Below are 14,991 nucleotides of genomic sequence, written 5' to 3' on the forward strand. Positions count from 1 at the left end.
TGCTATATTCCTACTCAGCTCGTTTTTCCCATCGTATTCTGCCATTGTATTCGCTGTCTACTGCACTCGGGTCCATGCTGGTTGTTTACTGTACACTGCCCTCGCTATCCACTGTACCTTGTCACTGTACTCACTATCCATTGTACTGTTTTCACTGTAGATGTTAACTCACAGTCCTGACTATACACTGCTACACTGTTATTAGTATCGGTATATACCATCCTCACCATCTCCTATGCCTTTATGTCACCATAAGCATAACTCACTATACTCACAAAATTAATATAGGCCTACACACTTTCCCTACCCCTTCAGTCGTTTATCATAAACCGCACAACCATATTTAAGCTTCTATACAGATAAGCTTTTTTTACAAATGGTTGAGTGGTCATGTCAGCTTTCTGAAGTGAAGCTTCGAAGCACCGACTGAAACTGCAGGAAGCCTTTGTGAAGTGATCCGTTTTTCTCCTCATCAGCTGTCATTTTGTATCATAAGTGTCATGTATTTCTTTCTCTCTCTCTCTCTCTCTCTCTCTCTCTCTCTCTCTCTCTCTCTCTCTCTCTCTCTCTCTCTCTCTCTCTCTCTCTCTCTATCTTTCTCTCTAGGTTGGTTTTGTTTTTAGTTTATTTTTTGTTTTTGTGTTTTTCTGTAATTTATTGTCGTGTTTATAGCTTGATAATTGAGGAAAAAAATTCATTGCTGAAACGAACAAACGAGTCGAACGAGCAGCGAATTCGAACTCGGGATTCATTTCGGGATGGGACGAATCTCTTTATACTTTTTTCTATTTCTTTTGACTTGGTCATTTGTCTCTTTTCGGTTTCCTTTATGAATAGCAATCTCATTCACGGGGACTCGCGCACAAAGCCATAGTGTGCAGCACCATACAAGCGTGCAGGACTAGACCATCACCATCACCTGCTTATCCTGTGTTATTACAGCTCCATCGTGCCAGCGTGACCGATTGCGCGCCTTTTGATTTAATTTAGATTTCCATTCTTCCTGTTGATACATTTTAAGAGTATGGATTTTTTTTTATATATATAGCTAATATAAATAGTGATTCCGAGGTAAAGGGTGACTAGAATCCGTGTATTCGTAGCTAGAGATAAAAAAATACGCGCTCAGACGGACCGAAGTTCGGGCCAAGGGAACGCAATCGAAGGAAGCGCGGGCGTGGTGCCATATCCCTGTTACGGCGGCCGCGTCCGTATCCTGTGCGCATGACACGAATCTGCGGCATGGGAAGAGGTTCCTTTTTGGGGTTGGTGGCCGCGTGTTCGAACATTTTTTTTTTTTTTTTTTTTTTTTAATTCTGATGATTCATTTGATCTAAAAAAAAAAAAGAGTTTTTTTTTTCGTTTTTTTTAATAACCGTAATATTCTTTTTTTTTTCTTCTCTCAACCGGCCACAAGGAGAAACAAAAGACGCGCGAAATCACAGGTTTTCACCGCGACATCGGGAACGTTACGGTTTTCAGAAACACTCGACATTTACAATCTCCCCGTCGTCCATAATTAACGAAACATCGACTCCGATTTCCGAGAAGACGGTGGGGGGGGAGGGGGGGAGGGGGGGTTCTGGAGTCACGTCTCCTCCCCTTCCCCTCTCCCTTCCCTCCCCTCCCCTCTCCCCCTCCCCCTCCATCTCCCCTCTCCCTCCCTCCCCTCCCTCGCCGCCGGAACAGATTAGTCTAACGCGATTTTTTGTCCATCATGTCGCGTCCGTGGGCGTGCGTACGAGGGTGGGCGTGGGCGTTCCGTATGGGCGTAGGGTCACACGGTGGCAGTAGAACGAAGGCGAAAGTTCCTAGAAGGAAATCATGGCGTGCGTGTGTTTACGTGCGTGTTTATACCCATGAAAATCAAATTAAAAAAAAAAGAACGTCATTTTTTTAATATTCTTATGTTTAAACACGGAAAATCATGATGTGTTAAGACTTCCTACTTTTATTTTATTTTATTTTTTTCTCTCTTAAAGGGACGGTACGCTTCCCCCCCCCCCCCTCTCTCTCTCTCTCTCTCTCTCTCTCTCTCTCTCTCTCTCTCTCTCTCTCTCTCTCTCTCTCTCTCTCTCTCTCTCACTTTCTCTCCCCGAAACACACATATACATACAGTACACATACACTTGTTACTTGATAAGCTGTAGACACAGGCCAATTGCTCAATATTTACCAGCGATAAGAGAGGTTTAACCATAGTTGGGGGGGAGGGGGGGATAGGGCTTGTGGTCTGTACTTTCTTCTCTTTCACCACACTCACCACACTCACCACAGTCATCATTCTTAATGCGGTCATCACACTCGCTTTTCTTATTGCGCTACAGTCATTACACTCCAGATTGATCATCTTTCTTCAAATCTTCTTCGCTTTTCGGTACATCACACTCACCATACTCATCGCCCATACTCGCCACCCTCATCACTCACTCATCACACTCATCACTTATTCATCATACTCACCACACTCGGCACATTCATCACTCACTCATCACACTCAGCACACTCATCACTCATTCATCACACTCACCACATCACACTCAAGGCCGCTTGACTCCATCTTCATTATCTTTTTAATTCGGAGCGTCTGTGTTGCACATTCTTTGTCACCAGCTGTGGCATCACATCACTCACCTCTCATCACTTTTATTGTGTTTTTATTTGCTTTGTTGAGGAAGTGCTTATGTCACTATCATTACAATGTGGGAGATGTTTTTTTTTTTTCTTTCGTTGTTTTTCTTATTATTTTTGTTTGTTCTCTCTTCTCTCCTTTTTTTGTTTCCTATTTTCTTTTTCTCTGTTTTTCAATTCTTTCCTTCCTTGGTTTCCTTCCTTCCCTCTTGATTCCCCTCGTTCTTACTTGCTTATTTTGCTTCTCCTTCGTCTCTTCCTCTTACATTCTACCTTTTCTCTTCCTCCACTCTTCCCTGTTCCTCCTCTTCGTCTTCCTTCGTCTTCTCCTTTCTCTTCTTGCCTCTCCCGCATTCCCACCCTTCCTCCCTCTTTCTGTTCCCTCACCCCACTCCCCTTTTCCTCTTCCTCACCCCCTCCCTTTCTCCTCTTCCTTCCCTCTTCCTTCCCTCCCCCCTCTCCTTTACCTCACCCCTCACCCTCCCTTCCTCACCCCCTCCCTCCCCCCTCACCCTCCCTCACCCCCTCCCTTCCTCCTCGACTGGCGACTTCCTCGCGGATGCCACAGCGCCAACACTGATACATATATCCTGTCCCAGGTGCCGATCTGTGGACACCTGCAGGGGGGGAAGGGGGAGGGAGGGAGAGGGGGGTATAGAGGAAGGGGGAAGGAGGGAAGGGGATATAGAGAAAGGGGTAGGAGGGGGTGGTGGTGGAAAGGGGGAAGGAGGGAGGGAGGAAGGAGAGAGAGAGGGTGGTTGTGTAAAGTAGGAGGGAGGGAGGGAGGGAAGGAGGAGGGGGTGCTTGTGTAAAGTGGGAGGAGAGAGCAGGGGAAGAGGGGGGTTGGGGAGAGGGGGTATTGTGGGCGAGGCGTAGGCGTGGGCGGACTGAGAACTGATAATGTAATGAAATACCAAGGCTAATGTGCAGGTGGGCAGGGACGGACTGGCCATGTGTGTGTGTGTGTGAGAGAGAGAGAGAGAGAGAGAGAGAGAGAGAGAGAGAGAGAGAGAGAGAGAGAGAGAGAGAGAGAGAGGGGGGGGGGGGAGGAAAGAGGGAAAGAGAGAGGAAAGAGACAAAGACAGAGACAGAGAGACCGAAAGAAGGAGACAAACAAACAGAAAACATGAACGAAAAAAAACAAAGAAATAAAAATCTCCTCCAATCAGAGCTACCCAAAATCCAAGCTTACTATTAGGTGTCTGCGTCTGCGTGTGTGAGCGCCGTCCCTAATCACCCACGGCGGCGACCGGGGACCACCGCAGCCAGCGTGGTCGCCCGCACTCACACGCGGCTAAATTACAGGTGCTGCGTGGACCATTACCGTCACCTCGCTTTCTTTGGTCGTTCTGCATAACGTCTTCCTGTTTACGCTCTTTTCGAGATGTTTCCCAGGCCTTTTGTTGTCTGTCTGTCTGTCTGTCGCCTCGTCCTCTCCCGTTGCGGATTTTTCTCACACTCTCTGCCTTTGTCCTTTTTTCCTTAATTGGTCTTCCTTTCTCTCGCTCTCTCTCGCTCTCTCTCTCTCTCTCTCTCTCTCTCTCTCTCTCTCTCTCTCTCTCTCTCTCTCTCTCTCTCTCTTTCTCTCTCTCTTTCTCTCTCTCTCTCCTTTCCATTACGTTTTATTTTCTCTATTTTGATTTTTTTTTTTTATCAGCTGTAACTAATTTCATTCATTTCCTCTCGTTGCAGTGTTCAGTGTGTGTTATTTCCCCGTTGAATACCAGGGGATTTTCGCCACACAGTCCAGCATCTCCAGCATCTCAGGGGGATCTGTGCATCAGTACTCTCAGGTAAGATGTTTTTTTGAGGTATTGTTCTTATCGGGGAATCAATAAACGGAGTTGGATCAGATAGTAAAAGAATCAAATTTTGGGAAAATGACAAATTATATATTTCAGGGAGTAGATAGATAGAAAGATAAAATATGAATAAATCTAGTCATGTTATGAGAAAATTTTAAGCTTACGACACTTCCCCCCCCCCCCCGCGCTATAATCCTCATAATAATCTCTCTCTCTTCCTCCTCCTCCTCCTTCTCCTCCTCCTCCTCCTCCTCCTCCTCCTCCTCCAGGTGACCATTCTCCCCGACGCCATCCCGGTCTGGGGCGTCTGCCACAAGAAATTCGACAACAACGTCATCCTCAGGGATCCTACAGGAGGCGAGGACTGCTTCAGGTGCTTCCACGTGTCCCTGCACTCGGGGAACGTCATCCAGGTGTACACAGAAGGGCTGAACAAGTGCTACTCGTCGGAGGAGGCGGTGCTGCAGACCTGCCCGACGATCCATGACATCAAGACGAAGCGAGCCAGGGAGATCATGCTCTACAGTGAGTTTGTTTGTTGGTTTTTATCTTTTTTTTTTTTTTTCTCTTTCTCTCTTTCTCGGTCTCTCTCTATCTCTCTCTCTCTCTCTCTCTCTCTCTCTCTCTCTCTCTCTCTCTCTCTCTCTCTCTCTCTCATATCTAATTGAAGTGACAGCATATAATAATAATTAAATAAACGCCAAACTCATCCCTCCTTCGCCACTCTCTCTCCCTCCACAGAGTCCCGCAGCTTCACTCAGGACGGGCTAATCGACCGCGTCTTCTGCCCGATCAACGGCCGCTACCGATTCACGTACGACGTTAATGATGGCACTGAGTCGACCGTCGAGTGCCCCGAGCCGTCCTCCGAGCTCTCGAACTGCCCGAAGGGGTCGCAGCTGCAGCTCAGGTGAGGGAAACGAGGATATTTGTTTCTCGTCCTTTCTCTGTCATTCTAAGTAATTCTCTGGTGCGGGATACGAGGTTATATATTTTTTTTTGTCTCTTTTGGTATTTTTTTTATAGTATTTTCAGTAGTCTATTCTGTTGGTATTTTTAGTTGTTTTATTATAATCATTTAGTTAGGTTATTTGTTTATTTTCTTATTTCTGTCGTTCTTATGAATTATTATAGCCATGTGTCCTATAACCTTCTACCTTTTGCATTTCTCTCCTTTTCTACAATGATTCTATTTCTCTCCTTCGTGTAGATTCCGGCGCTGTTCCTTCGGCGAGCTGGACATGGGCCTGCGGTGCCTCGGGGACTGGGAGGGCCACGACGGGCAGAAATACCTGGCACTCTGGGATCCTGAGGTGACCACGGACCACCAGCCTCGATACCGTTGCGCTGTAAGTACTCGGGATATGAAGGATGCTAGAGATAAACGCAGATAAATATGGTAATGTCCATGCAAAACAAAATGAACGTGAAAGAACTAAGAAATGAAACTGAATCAAGAATCGATATTTTTTTCGTTGTTTCATTCCTTCGTTGTGGCTGCTTCCTTTTGATAATAAATGAATGGATAGGTAAGATGATGAATTAACTAAATAAACGTATAGAAAGCGAAGTGAGAGCGAAAGAGCGAGCGAGAGAACACGAGGATATTGAATCAGGCTCCATCGTCCTTTCGCAGATGTACTCGGTGGAGGAAACGACGGGCAGAGTGTTCCTGAGCTTCAGTATCGACGCCACCTGCACCAACCACCTGCACAGCCCCTGGGACGGATACGAGTCCATGGTCCTCACGCCTGTCACCCCGCCCACGCCGCCCGCGGTCGTCGAGACCACCGCCTGCGCCTTCCCCGAGTGGGCGCATGGGTCGTGGCAGCACTTGCAGGTAAGGGAGAGAGGAGTAAGGGGGGGGGGGGGGGGGGAAATAGACACGTACACGGACACACACCCACACACACACGTATACACACACACGTACACGGACACACACACACACACGTACACACACACACACACACATACACACACACACACATACACATACACACACACACACACACACATACACATACACACACACAACCATTACCTCTCTGTCTCTCAATATATAAGAATATACCCAATCAAATCTTAGCACGTGATTCCATCTTCCCTTTTCAAACACCATTTTTTCCTCATTCCTTCCACCAGATCGACTCGAATGAACTTTGGCTTCAGGACGCGGGATCGGATAAGAAATACCGGACTCTCTGCCTGTCCCAGCACGCGCCCCACGGCGAACGCTACGCCCTCTATTCGCAGACGCAGTGGTACGTACCTTTAGATCCCTTATTGTTGAGGTATTTCATTTATTGTATTGTCTTGTGTTGATGTATTTATGTACTGATGTTCGGTTATTTTTTTTTTTTTTTAAGTTGTATTAATTAATCGTGTTGTTTTTTTTTGTAGTGGAGAGGAAGAATTTACCTGTATCTGGATCAAGAAGAGAGCTGCCAACGTCATCGAATATCAAATGGGTACGTTTTTGATGCGATCCAACGCCCTGTGAATGATACCCAATACTACCCCCTGTAATACCCTATAATACCCTATAGGATTATACATGTGATCCTTAAATCTCTTACATAACTCATGGATTTTTGAAGATTAGAAGTAAATCACTAATTAATTTCCATTGTTTTCTGATTTCTTACAGCCTCTTACCCAAGTGACAAGTACAACGTCTCAAGAATCTGCTCAGACGACATGTTTCGCGGACAAGAGTGGATCACGCAAGGACGTAAGTACAAATAAAAATTGATAAACATGATAGAGAAAGTATTAAGTAAATAGGGAATTGAGTAAAGGAACACACGCAAACAATCATCTTAAAAATACATTTCATATATTTAAAGGACCCTGGAAACAATTCTACAACCATTTATTAATCTGACAAAATAGTAATCTTTCCGTTGAAACAAAAAAAAAAACGATAAAACAAGATAAAACATAAAGAATAACAGGATACGAAAACGAACTACGAAAACCACTACGAAAAAAAAAATTAAAAAAAAAATAAAAAAAAAGAAAATAAGAAAACAAAAAAACAAAAATGAATGAAAAATAAAAAAAAAAAAAAAACATACCAATAACATCTTTCTTTTTCCCTCTTCACTTTAGGCCTCGATCCCGAAAACCACGCCGGGTGTCCGATCACGGGCGAGTACACGGGCGTGATTCCCGACGCGAAGGAGCTGTGCGCCCGTCTCGCGTCCGACTGCAGGGACCCTCAGCACATGTTCTACACGGTGTCCTCCTGCTTCAACTCCACCGAGGTCTATGAGGGTGAGTGTTGCTTGTGATTTGCGTGCGCGTGTGTGTGTGTGTGTGTGTGTGAGAGAGAGAGAGAGAGAGAGATGAGAGAGAGAGAGAGAAAGAAAGAGTGAACAGTAATACGTTAGTGCATGGCCAGTATTGCTAAGAGGTGATGGGATGTACTAACGTTGAATATAATGTACCAATCGGTTTCCATATACGGCATTAAGGAATAAATTTAGCTGTCTGTTTATACTCTTCTCGGAACTGTTTCTTAGCCTCTTATTATTGTAACATTACTAATCAGACTAATTGCATGGCAGTCTTAGTTAATCTTCCAAACTAACTTTGAAGGAAGCGTTCATGCAAATCCAAATAGTTTTAAGAAGCGTCGTCCGTAAGAGGAAGTCAAATCCTCGCGCGAATCCTCGAGTAAAAGTGTTGCCGCCGCACAGATGTGGGCGGCGAGGCGGAGCCGCCCTCCGCCCTCTCCCGCCAGCGCCGCCGCGCCGCCTATAGGGTGTCCGACCATCGGGCTCTCCTGGGGCGCGGCCGCTCCACCCGCCACGCCGCCCGCCACGGCTCCAAGCGGCAAGCCGTCGTGGGCGCACCGGCGGACGAGCGCGCTGGGCGGCTGGGGCGGCGACGAGTACACCACGCTGGGCGCGCAGAGCATGCCGCGCCACCGCCACCGCCAGACCCCGGAGGTGTACGTGTTCCCGGACGACCCCGAACACCCGGCGGCGGCGCAGGCGGAGGCGCAGGCGGAAGTGCAGGCGGAGGCGCAGGCAGAGGCGCAGGCAGAGGCGCAGGCAGAGGCGCAGGCAGAGGCGGGCCCTCAGGCCCAGGGGTTGCAGGCGGAGAAGGAAGAGGAGGCGGAGGAGAAGGAGGATCGGAAGGAGGCGCCGGCGGAACCGCAGCCGAGGGCGAGGGACGTGGGCACCACGACCACCCGCCTTCCGTACCCCGACGAGCGCCCCTTCTACTTCCGCCACGACCCGAAGGAGGAGTCGCAGTGGGAGCACCTGCGCGGATTAGGTCCTGTCACCATTGAAGGTCAGAGCCGCGCGCAGGAGGCCGCGAACTGGTCTTGGCACCCGCACCCTCGAGGCACACGCGCCGCCCTTACACCTCACCCTCCGGAGAGACCACACTGGCGTAGCTCCACAGACGGCACCGTAACCCATACGCACTGTACTTTTTGTCGCACCTGTGTCAGTACCACGACGCTCACCCACGCCCCCAGCTGGCTCCCCCTCCCCCTACCCACGCTCACACCCCCATCCACGCCCACACCCCACCCACGTCCCCTGTAGTGTCACCCTTCGTTCCCCTCTCTTCCTCTCCCCTCTCTTTCTTATCTTCACTTCTTGGGCTCTCTTCTCCTCTCCTTTCTTGCCTTTTACCTTTCTGCCTCTCTTCCCTTCTTCCTGTTTTTCCCTTCTTCACCTTTGTCCCATACCAGATTTGATCTCTCTCTTCCTACCTCCCACCTTTCTTCCCTCCATTCCTTCCTTCTCGGCATATTCCTCTTCCCTCCTTCCCTCCTTCCCTCCTTCCCTCCCTCCCTCCCTCCCTCCTCCTTCCCTCCTTCCCCTCTCCATTCCTTCCGTCTCCCTTCCCCTCCTCCTCCCTCTCTTCCTTCCTACCATTCTTCCTTCCCTCCTTCCCTCCCCCCCCCCCTCCACCATGAAAATGTGGTTGGTCGACCATATGAGAAGATTTCCTCGTAACGACCGCAGTAGGCTAATTAGCTAATTACGCACCTGCCAAAGCACCGTAATCATCGCTTTGCACTTTTTAACGTTTTTGTTTTTCTACTTTTTATTTTTTTTTTCGTTTTAACGGGTCTCCACCCACCCATAGTTAAGATGTAGCATGAAATTGTCTTCAGTGTGTATTTAATTTGCAAAGATATATGTGTAACCCCCATTTTATTCTTATGTTTTTATTTTTTATTTGTTTGCGTAATATTTAACTCTACGATTCAAATTGCATGGAAAGGCATGTCTCTTTTATATATCTGGCTAAGTATCTTTTTCTTTCTATTTTCTTGTATTGCTTTTCGCTATCCTCGACGTAGATATTGTATTTGTAACTGGCATGGTAAATAGTATCTATAAATCTTTATCAACACTCGAACTGGTTTGAAAATGCATGTATATTTCGGAAATAATTCTAACAAATTCTAACAGTAAGCGACATCTTTAAGAATAATCAGTGTTATGTAGAGATGTCAATTATAAAGAGGTATATAGTGATATCAGTGACAATAATCAAATAGGAATATTCAGTCTTAATAGAAATAACAATTAATTCAGTCATACCCCGCATCCACAATTTTGAAATTTATTGTATTTGATTAATTATTTTTTTAATATTCTATATACTCTTTCTTACTTCAACCCTTTTCTTTTATTTTCTTATTTGACATTTTTTTCTCACGTACAAACGTTCTCTTCCCGTTTTCTATAGAGCGCGACTACCGATGCCTGGGCCAGTGGTCGGAGGGGGGTGTCATGTATACCTTCACACACCGCAGAGACGTCAACATTTACGAGTGTTTTGCGGGCGTGGTTGTCAGCAACAACGAGATCTTCATCATTGAGGCTGGGACGAGTTGTCAGCGCGGTCTGCAGCCATTAGCGTATGGCATGAAGCTCGTCAGACAAGGTGAGTGTTGAGTTGAGAAATGAGAAAGTATGAGTTCGTTGAGAGGGATGTGTGAGATGTTGTGAGGTAATAAGTTCGTCTTGGGATTCTTTTCACACAAGATGGACCTTTATTTTAATTATTTATATTTACATTCCAAAATAATTCGTACGTTTATCGCTATATATGTCTTTTCCCTTCCGTTGATGCTCACCTTCACCTCCTCCTCTCCTCCTGCAGCCACGTGTAGCGAGATCGAGGCCCGGGAATCCACGCCCCCACCCCACCCCCCCTCCTCCTCCATCCCCCCCTGGTGGCCCCCGACGACGAAGAACCCTTGGATCAAGAAGGCTTCCACCACCACGGAAACCCCCACTTGGAACAACGAGAGTAAGTGTTTACATATATATATTTTTTTTTCTTTTCTTTTTTTTTTGCGGGGGGTATGGTGATTGAAAAATGTAAAAATATATATATACTTCTTTTTCTTCTTCTCTTTCTTCTGCCTCATCCTCTTCTTTTATATAATTTTTTTTTTTTTTATATCGTTACGTCTTAGAAATACATATCACTCTATCTAACAAGATCCCTTTTTTTCCTTTTTTTTCAACAGTTCCCAGAGCCGCACATTCGGGCAGTTCGAGAACGACCTCCACGACTTCCTTCAGATGGCTCATAACGACGACGACGACCCTCTTGCTGTTGCTCTTGTCGTCTCCGTGATTCGAACGACTCCTCGGCAACGGTCGTTCGTGATTTGTTTACAATTGACGTTCACCTTTTCGTTCTCGTGTCGTGTGTGTTCGTGTGTTCATTAGAGGCAACTTCTGTCTTTGTGGTTAACCAGTGATACGTTTAGAGTGACGAGTGTACATTTATTTCTTTATTTTTTTAAATGTTCATCTGTTCATCCATTCATCCTTCGCGTTGTCATGTATCCACTTTTATCGTGTAATCAAAAAAAGAGAAAAAAATGAACCTTTGTATACCGTGGAAGTATTCTCAAGCAGTATTGTTAATGTGTCTTTCTTTCTCTCCATCACTTTTTTTTTTTTTTTCATCTTCTGTATGTTTTTTTTTTCTGTCATTTTCTTATCGAGGCTTACAACGAAAGACGCTGAGGCTAATATGATTTTTTTTTTTTTTTTGTATTGCCAAAGCCGCTGTGAGTTTATATTCTGATTTACTCCTGTTGCTTCTAGTCAAATCTATTATTGTTTTCATTAAAAAAAAAGGGTTTAGTGGGCTTTGATCCGCATCTGCCTATCACCATCATCGTCAAAATCATCATCTTTATCATCATCTTCGTCATCGTCAAAATCATCATCTTTATCATCATCTTCGTCATCTGTATCATCGTCATCGTCAAAATCATTCTAAAATTCATCATTTAATCATCCAGATCATAATCAAATTTACAATGTCATTCAGTAGATTTTTTTTGTTTTTGTTTTTATTCTTTCTTGAAAAAAGAGAGAAACACATCACTAAAATCGGTATCAATGGATTAAAAATGATCTCAAAAATAGGCCTACTGTAAATAGGCCGTTAGTGTAAGGTCATTGTTTGTAAGAGCTTTGTGTGTGCGTGCGTGCGTTCGTGTAAGCTGCCTCTCGCTTTGCTTTCTTGCCTGTAATAGGAAATATTGCCTGTGCAGCTTTATGTGGCAACACTGACCGCGGAGGAACAAAACGCTGTTATGAAGGAAAGCATTTTGTTATTATTATCATTATCACTATCACTTTTTGTTTGTTGCTACTTTTTTCATGTTTTTTCGTCATTAGTACTACTGTTATTGATCATGTCAACGAATAAGGTTTTCACGATTTTTATATGAGTATTACCTAGATTCACAAGTTGATGAAGGAAGTTTAATTGCTGTGTCAAGGTTGATAAGTCATGTCATGTCATTTTTTTCCACTTTTTTTTATTGCGGATGCGCAGAACATGATTTGTCATTAAAAATAATTAGAAACAAATGGAAAATTTCGTATTTTTAAAAATGTTTTTCATTTACAGTAATGAATATATTGAATAAAATGAATTATTTTTACTGATAAAATTTGTTAGTGTCATTAGAAATATATATTTTTTATAGGCAAGACAACTCCCTTTGACAGTGTTTTGTACTCCGCGTGTCAAGCACATTACTAACCTAGGTATTCATCAGTTTCTAGTCATTGTCAATTGTACATTTGTGAAGAAAGTTAATTACGGAAAAAAGAATGTAAATATGTCACAGTCTATTGTACATACACGATAGTTGTTATTGATGTAAATAACACCAAAACACCAGTATTACAAAAAATAAGATTCTTTACCACACCAAAAATATTATTGCATAGATAATTTACATATCTATACAGGTATGCTTTGCCAAAGGAAAAATTAACTTCTTTTCTTTACACAAAGAAATTCCTTTATCAATACACATCCATGCCAAGTTTATATTTTCGTTGTTTTAGTTGTCAACATAGAAAACGGGAAGCAGTAAACAAAAGCACGTGGTTGCCCGTCCCAGTGATGCAATACAACCACGTGACAAATATTCAGGATTTTAGAAAGAAAAAATAAAAACTTTTTTAATAGATTTAATATTTTTTATGACATGAATGGTTGTATTTCAATTTAGACTCCCATGTCTCTCATATTTTCGTTTTGTATTTTTTTATTATTATTATTGATGTTATGAATTTCCTGTTTTCCCAATACTATGTTTATTATTATATATATATTTTTTTTTTTTTGGATTAAGCTTTATGTATGTGAAACAGAATTTGTAGTTTTATGCATTTTTGTTCACACATTATTATTATTATTATTATTATTATTTGTGCATGAATATAGCATATTCTCTGGTTGTACATAGTGTAAATAAAATACGATTATAATGTGATATGAAATTTTGTATATGTATTGTGTCAATTTATTATCGCAATAAATAAATATATATATATATGCACTGATTGTATATGTTGTATGATTTTATTCATTCCTGTTTGCTTTAATTAATAGAAAAAAGGCGAAAGAGAATGAAAAGCAAAAATGAGAAAAAAGACAAAATAATGAATGAAAGATATATACAAAATAAGATTGATTATTGTGTAATCAACGTGATATTCATAATCATTTTGTGATTCTGACATTTACAGTAATTAATATATTGAATAAAATTGATTATTTTTACTGAGAAAATAATACAGTTATATAAAACAAGACACGATATACAGAAAAAAATAGAAAACGTGATTTAAAAAAAAATCATAACTGAGGTGTTTTCGGCAGAGTTAAAAATCGATTTTATTTCGATTATCTCCCCCTTCCTTCTGTCCTCTCTCTCTCCTACCTGCCTCTCTTCCTCTTCGTTTCTCTTCCTCTCACTTCCTTTTTTTTCTTGCTCTCCCTACCTTCCTCTTTTCATCTTCTCTCTCTCTCCCTACCGTCCTCTCTTCCTCCCATCTTCTCTATCTCTCTTCCTCTTCTCTTTCTCTCCCTACCTTCCTCTCTTCCTCTTTTCTCTTTCTCTCTCTACCTTCCTCTCTTCTCTTCTTTTCTCTTTCTCTCTCTACCTTGCTTTCTTCCTTTTCCTTTCTCTTTCTCTCTCTACCTTCCTCTCTTCTTCTTTTCTCTTTCTCTCTCTACCTTCCTCTCTTCCTCTTCTTTTCTCTTTCTCTCTCTACCTTCCTCTCTTCCTCTTCTTTTCTCTTTCTCTCTCTACCTTCCTCTCTTCCTCTTCTTTTCTCTTTCTCTCTCTACCTTCCTCTCTTCCTCTTCTTTTCTCTTTCTCTCTCTACCTTGCTCTCTTCCTCACATCTTCTCTCAATTCCTCCCTTCCTCTCTTCCTCTTCTATTTCTCCCTCCCTTTCCATTTTATCTTCCCATCCATTTATTACCTATAACAGTTTATTTTTCTTTCTTTTTTAATTCTCTCGTCCGCCTTTCAATTTTTTTTTTCTTGTTCTCTTTTTTCCTTTCTCTTTCTCTTCCTCTTTCTTTTTATCTTCCTCTTTCCCCTTTTCTTTCTCTTTCTCTTTCTCTTTCCTGTTGTCGTTCTTTTTCTTTCTCTCTTTCTCATTTTCCTTATCTATTTTGATTTATGGACAAAAAGATAGATAGAGAAAAACATAGATAAATGTAGATCTATCTGTAAGATCATATACATACACACACACACAAACATACACACACACACTCACACACACACACACACACACACACACACACACACACACATATATATATATATATATATATATATAATCTATATCTCTCACTCTCTCTCTCTCTCTTTATATATATATATATATATATATATATATATATATGCATATATTCATATATATACATATATATGTGTATGTGTGTGTGTGTGTGAAAAATTAAGAGAGAGAGAGAGAGAGAGAGAGAGAGAGAGAGAGAGAGAGAGAGATGGATAGATAGATGAATATATATCCATACATGCACACACATACTTACATACGTACATTCATGCAAATTTACGTACATGCATACATACATAAATATATACTTACATACATACAAAGAGAGAGCAGCAGTTTTACGGTAAATAGATGTATACTCCATTGAGATATAAACAAACAGATAGATTATGTTTGTGTGTGTGTGTGTGTGTGTGTATGTGCATGCATATGTG

The 14,991-nt window shown here is 42.8% G+C and overlaps 1 protein-coding gene across 1 annotated transcript; it reads left to right on the forward strand.

The window, feature by feature from the left end:
- Positions 1 to 1,765: 1,765 nt before the first annotated feature.
- On the forward strand, positions 1,766 to 13,308 carry LOC125031053. Its single transcript, XM_047621495.1, has 13 exons — positions 1,766 to 1,829; positions 4,324 to 4,424; positions 4,706 to 4,961; positions 5,178 to 5,346; positions 5,647 to 5,785; positions 6,073 to 6,276; positions 6,582 to 6,700; positions 6,840 to 6,907; positions 7,087 to 7,170; positions 7,551 to 7,715; positions 10,161 to 10,358; positions 10,578 to 10,727; positions 10,951 to 13,308. The coding sequence occupies exons 1-13, from the start codon at positions 1,766 to 1,768 to the stop codon at positions 11,058 to 11,060; spliced, it is 1,827 nt and encodes a 608-aa protein (XP_047477451.1). The 3' UTR covers positions 11,061 to 13,308.
- The last annotated feature ends 1,683 nt before the right edge of the window (positions 13,309 to 14,991 follow it).

The sequence above is a fragment of the Penaeus chinensis genome, chromosome 2, assembly GCF_019202785.1.
Source record: "Penaeus chinensis breed Huanghai No. 1 chromosome 2, ASM1920278v2, whole genome shotgun sequence".
Lineage (NCBI taxonomy): Eukaryota > Metazoa > Arthropoda > Malacostraca > Decapoda > Penaeidae > Penaeus > Penaeus chinensis.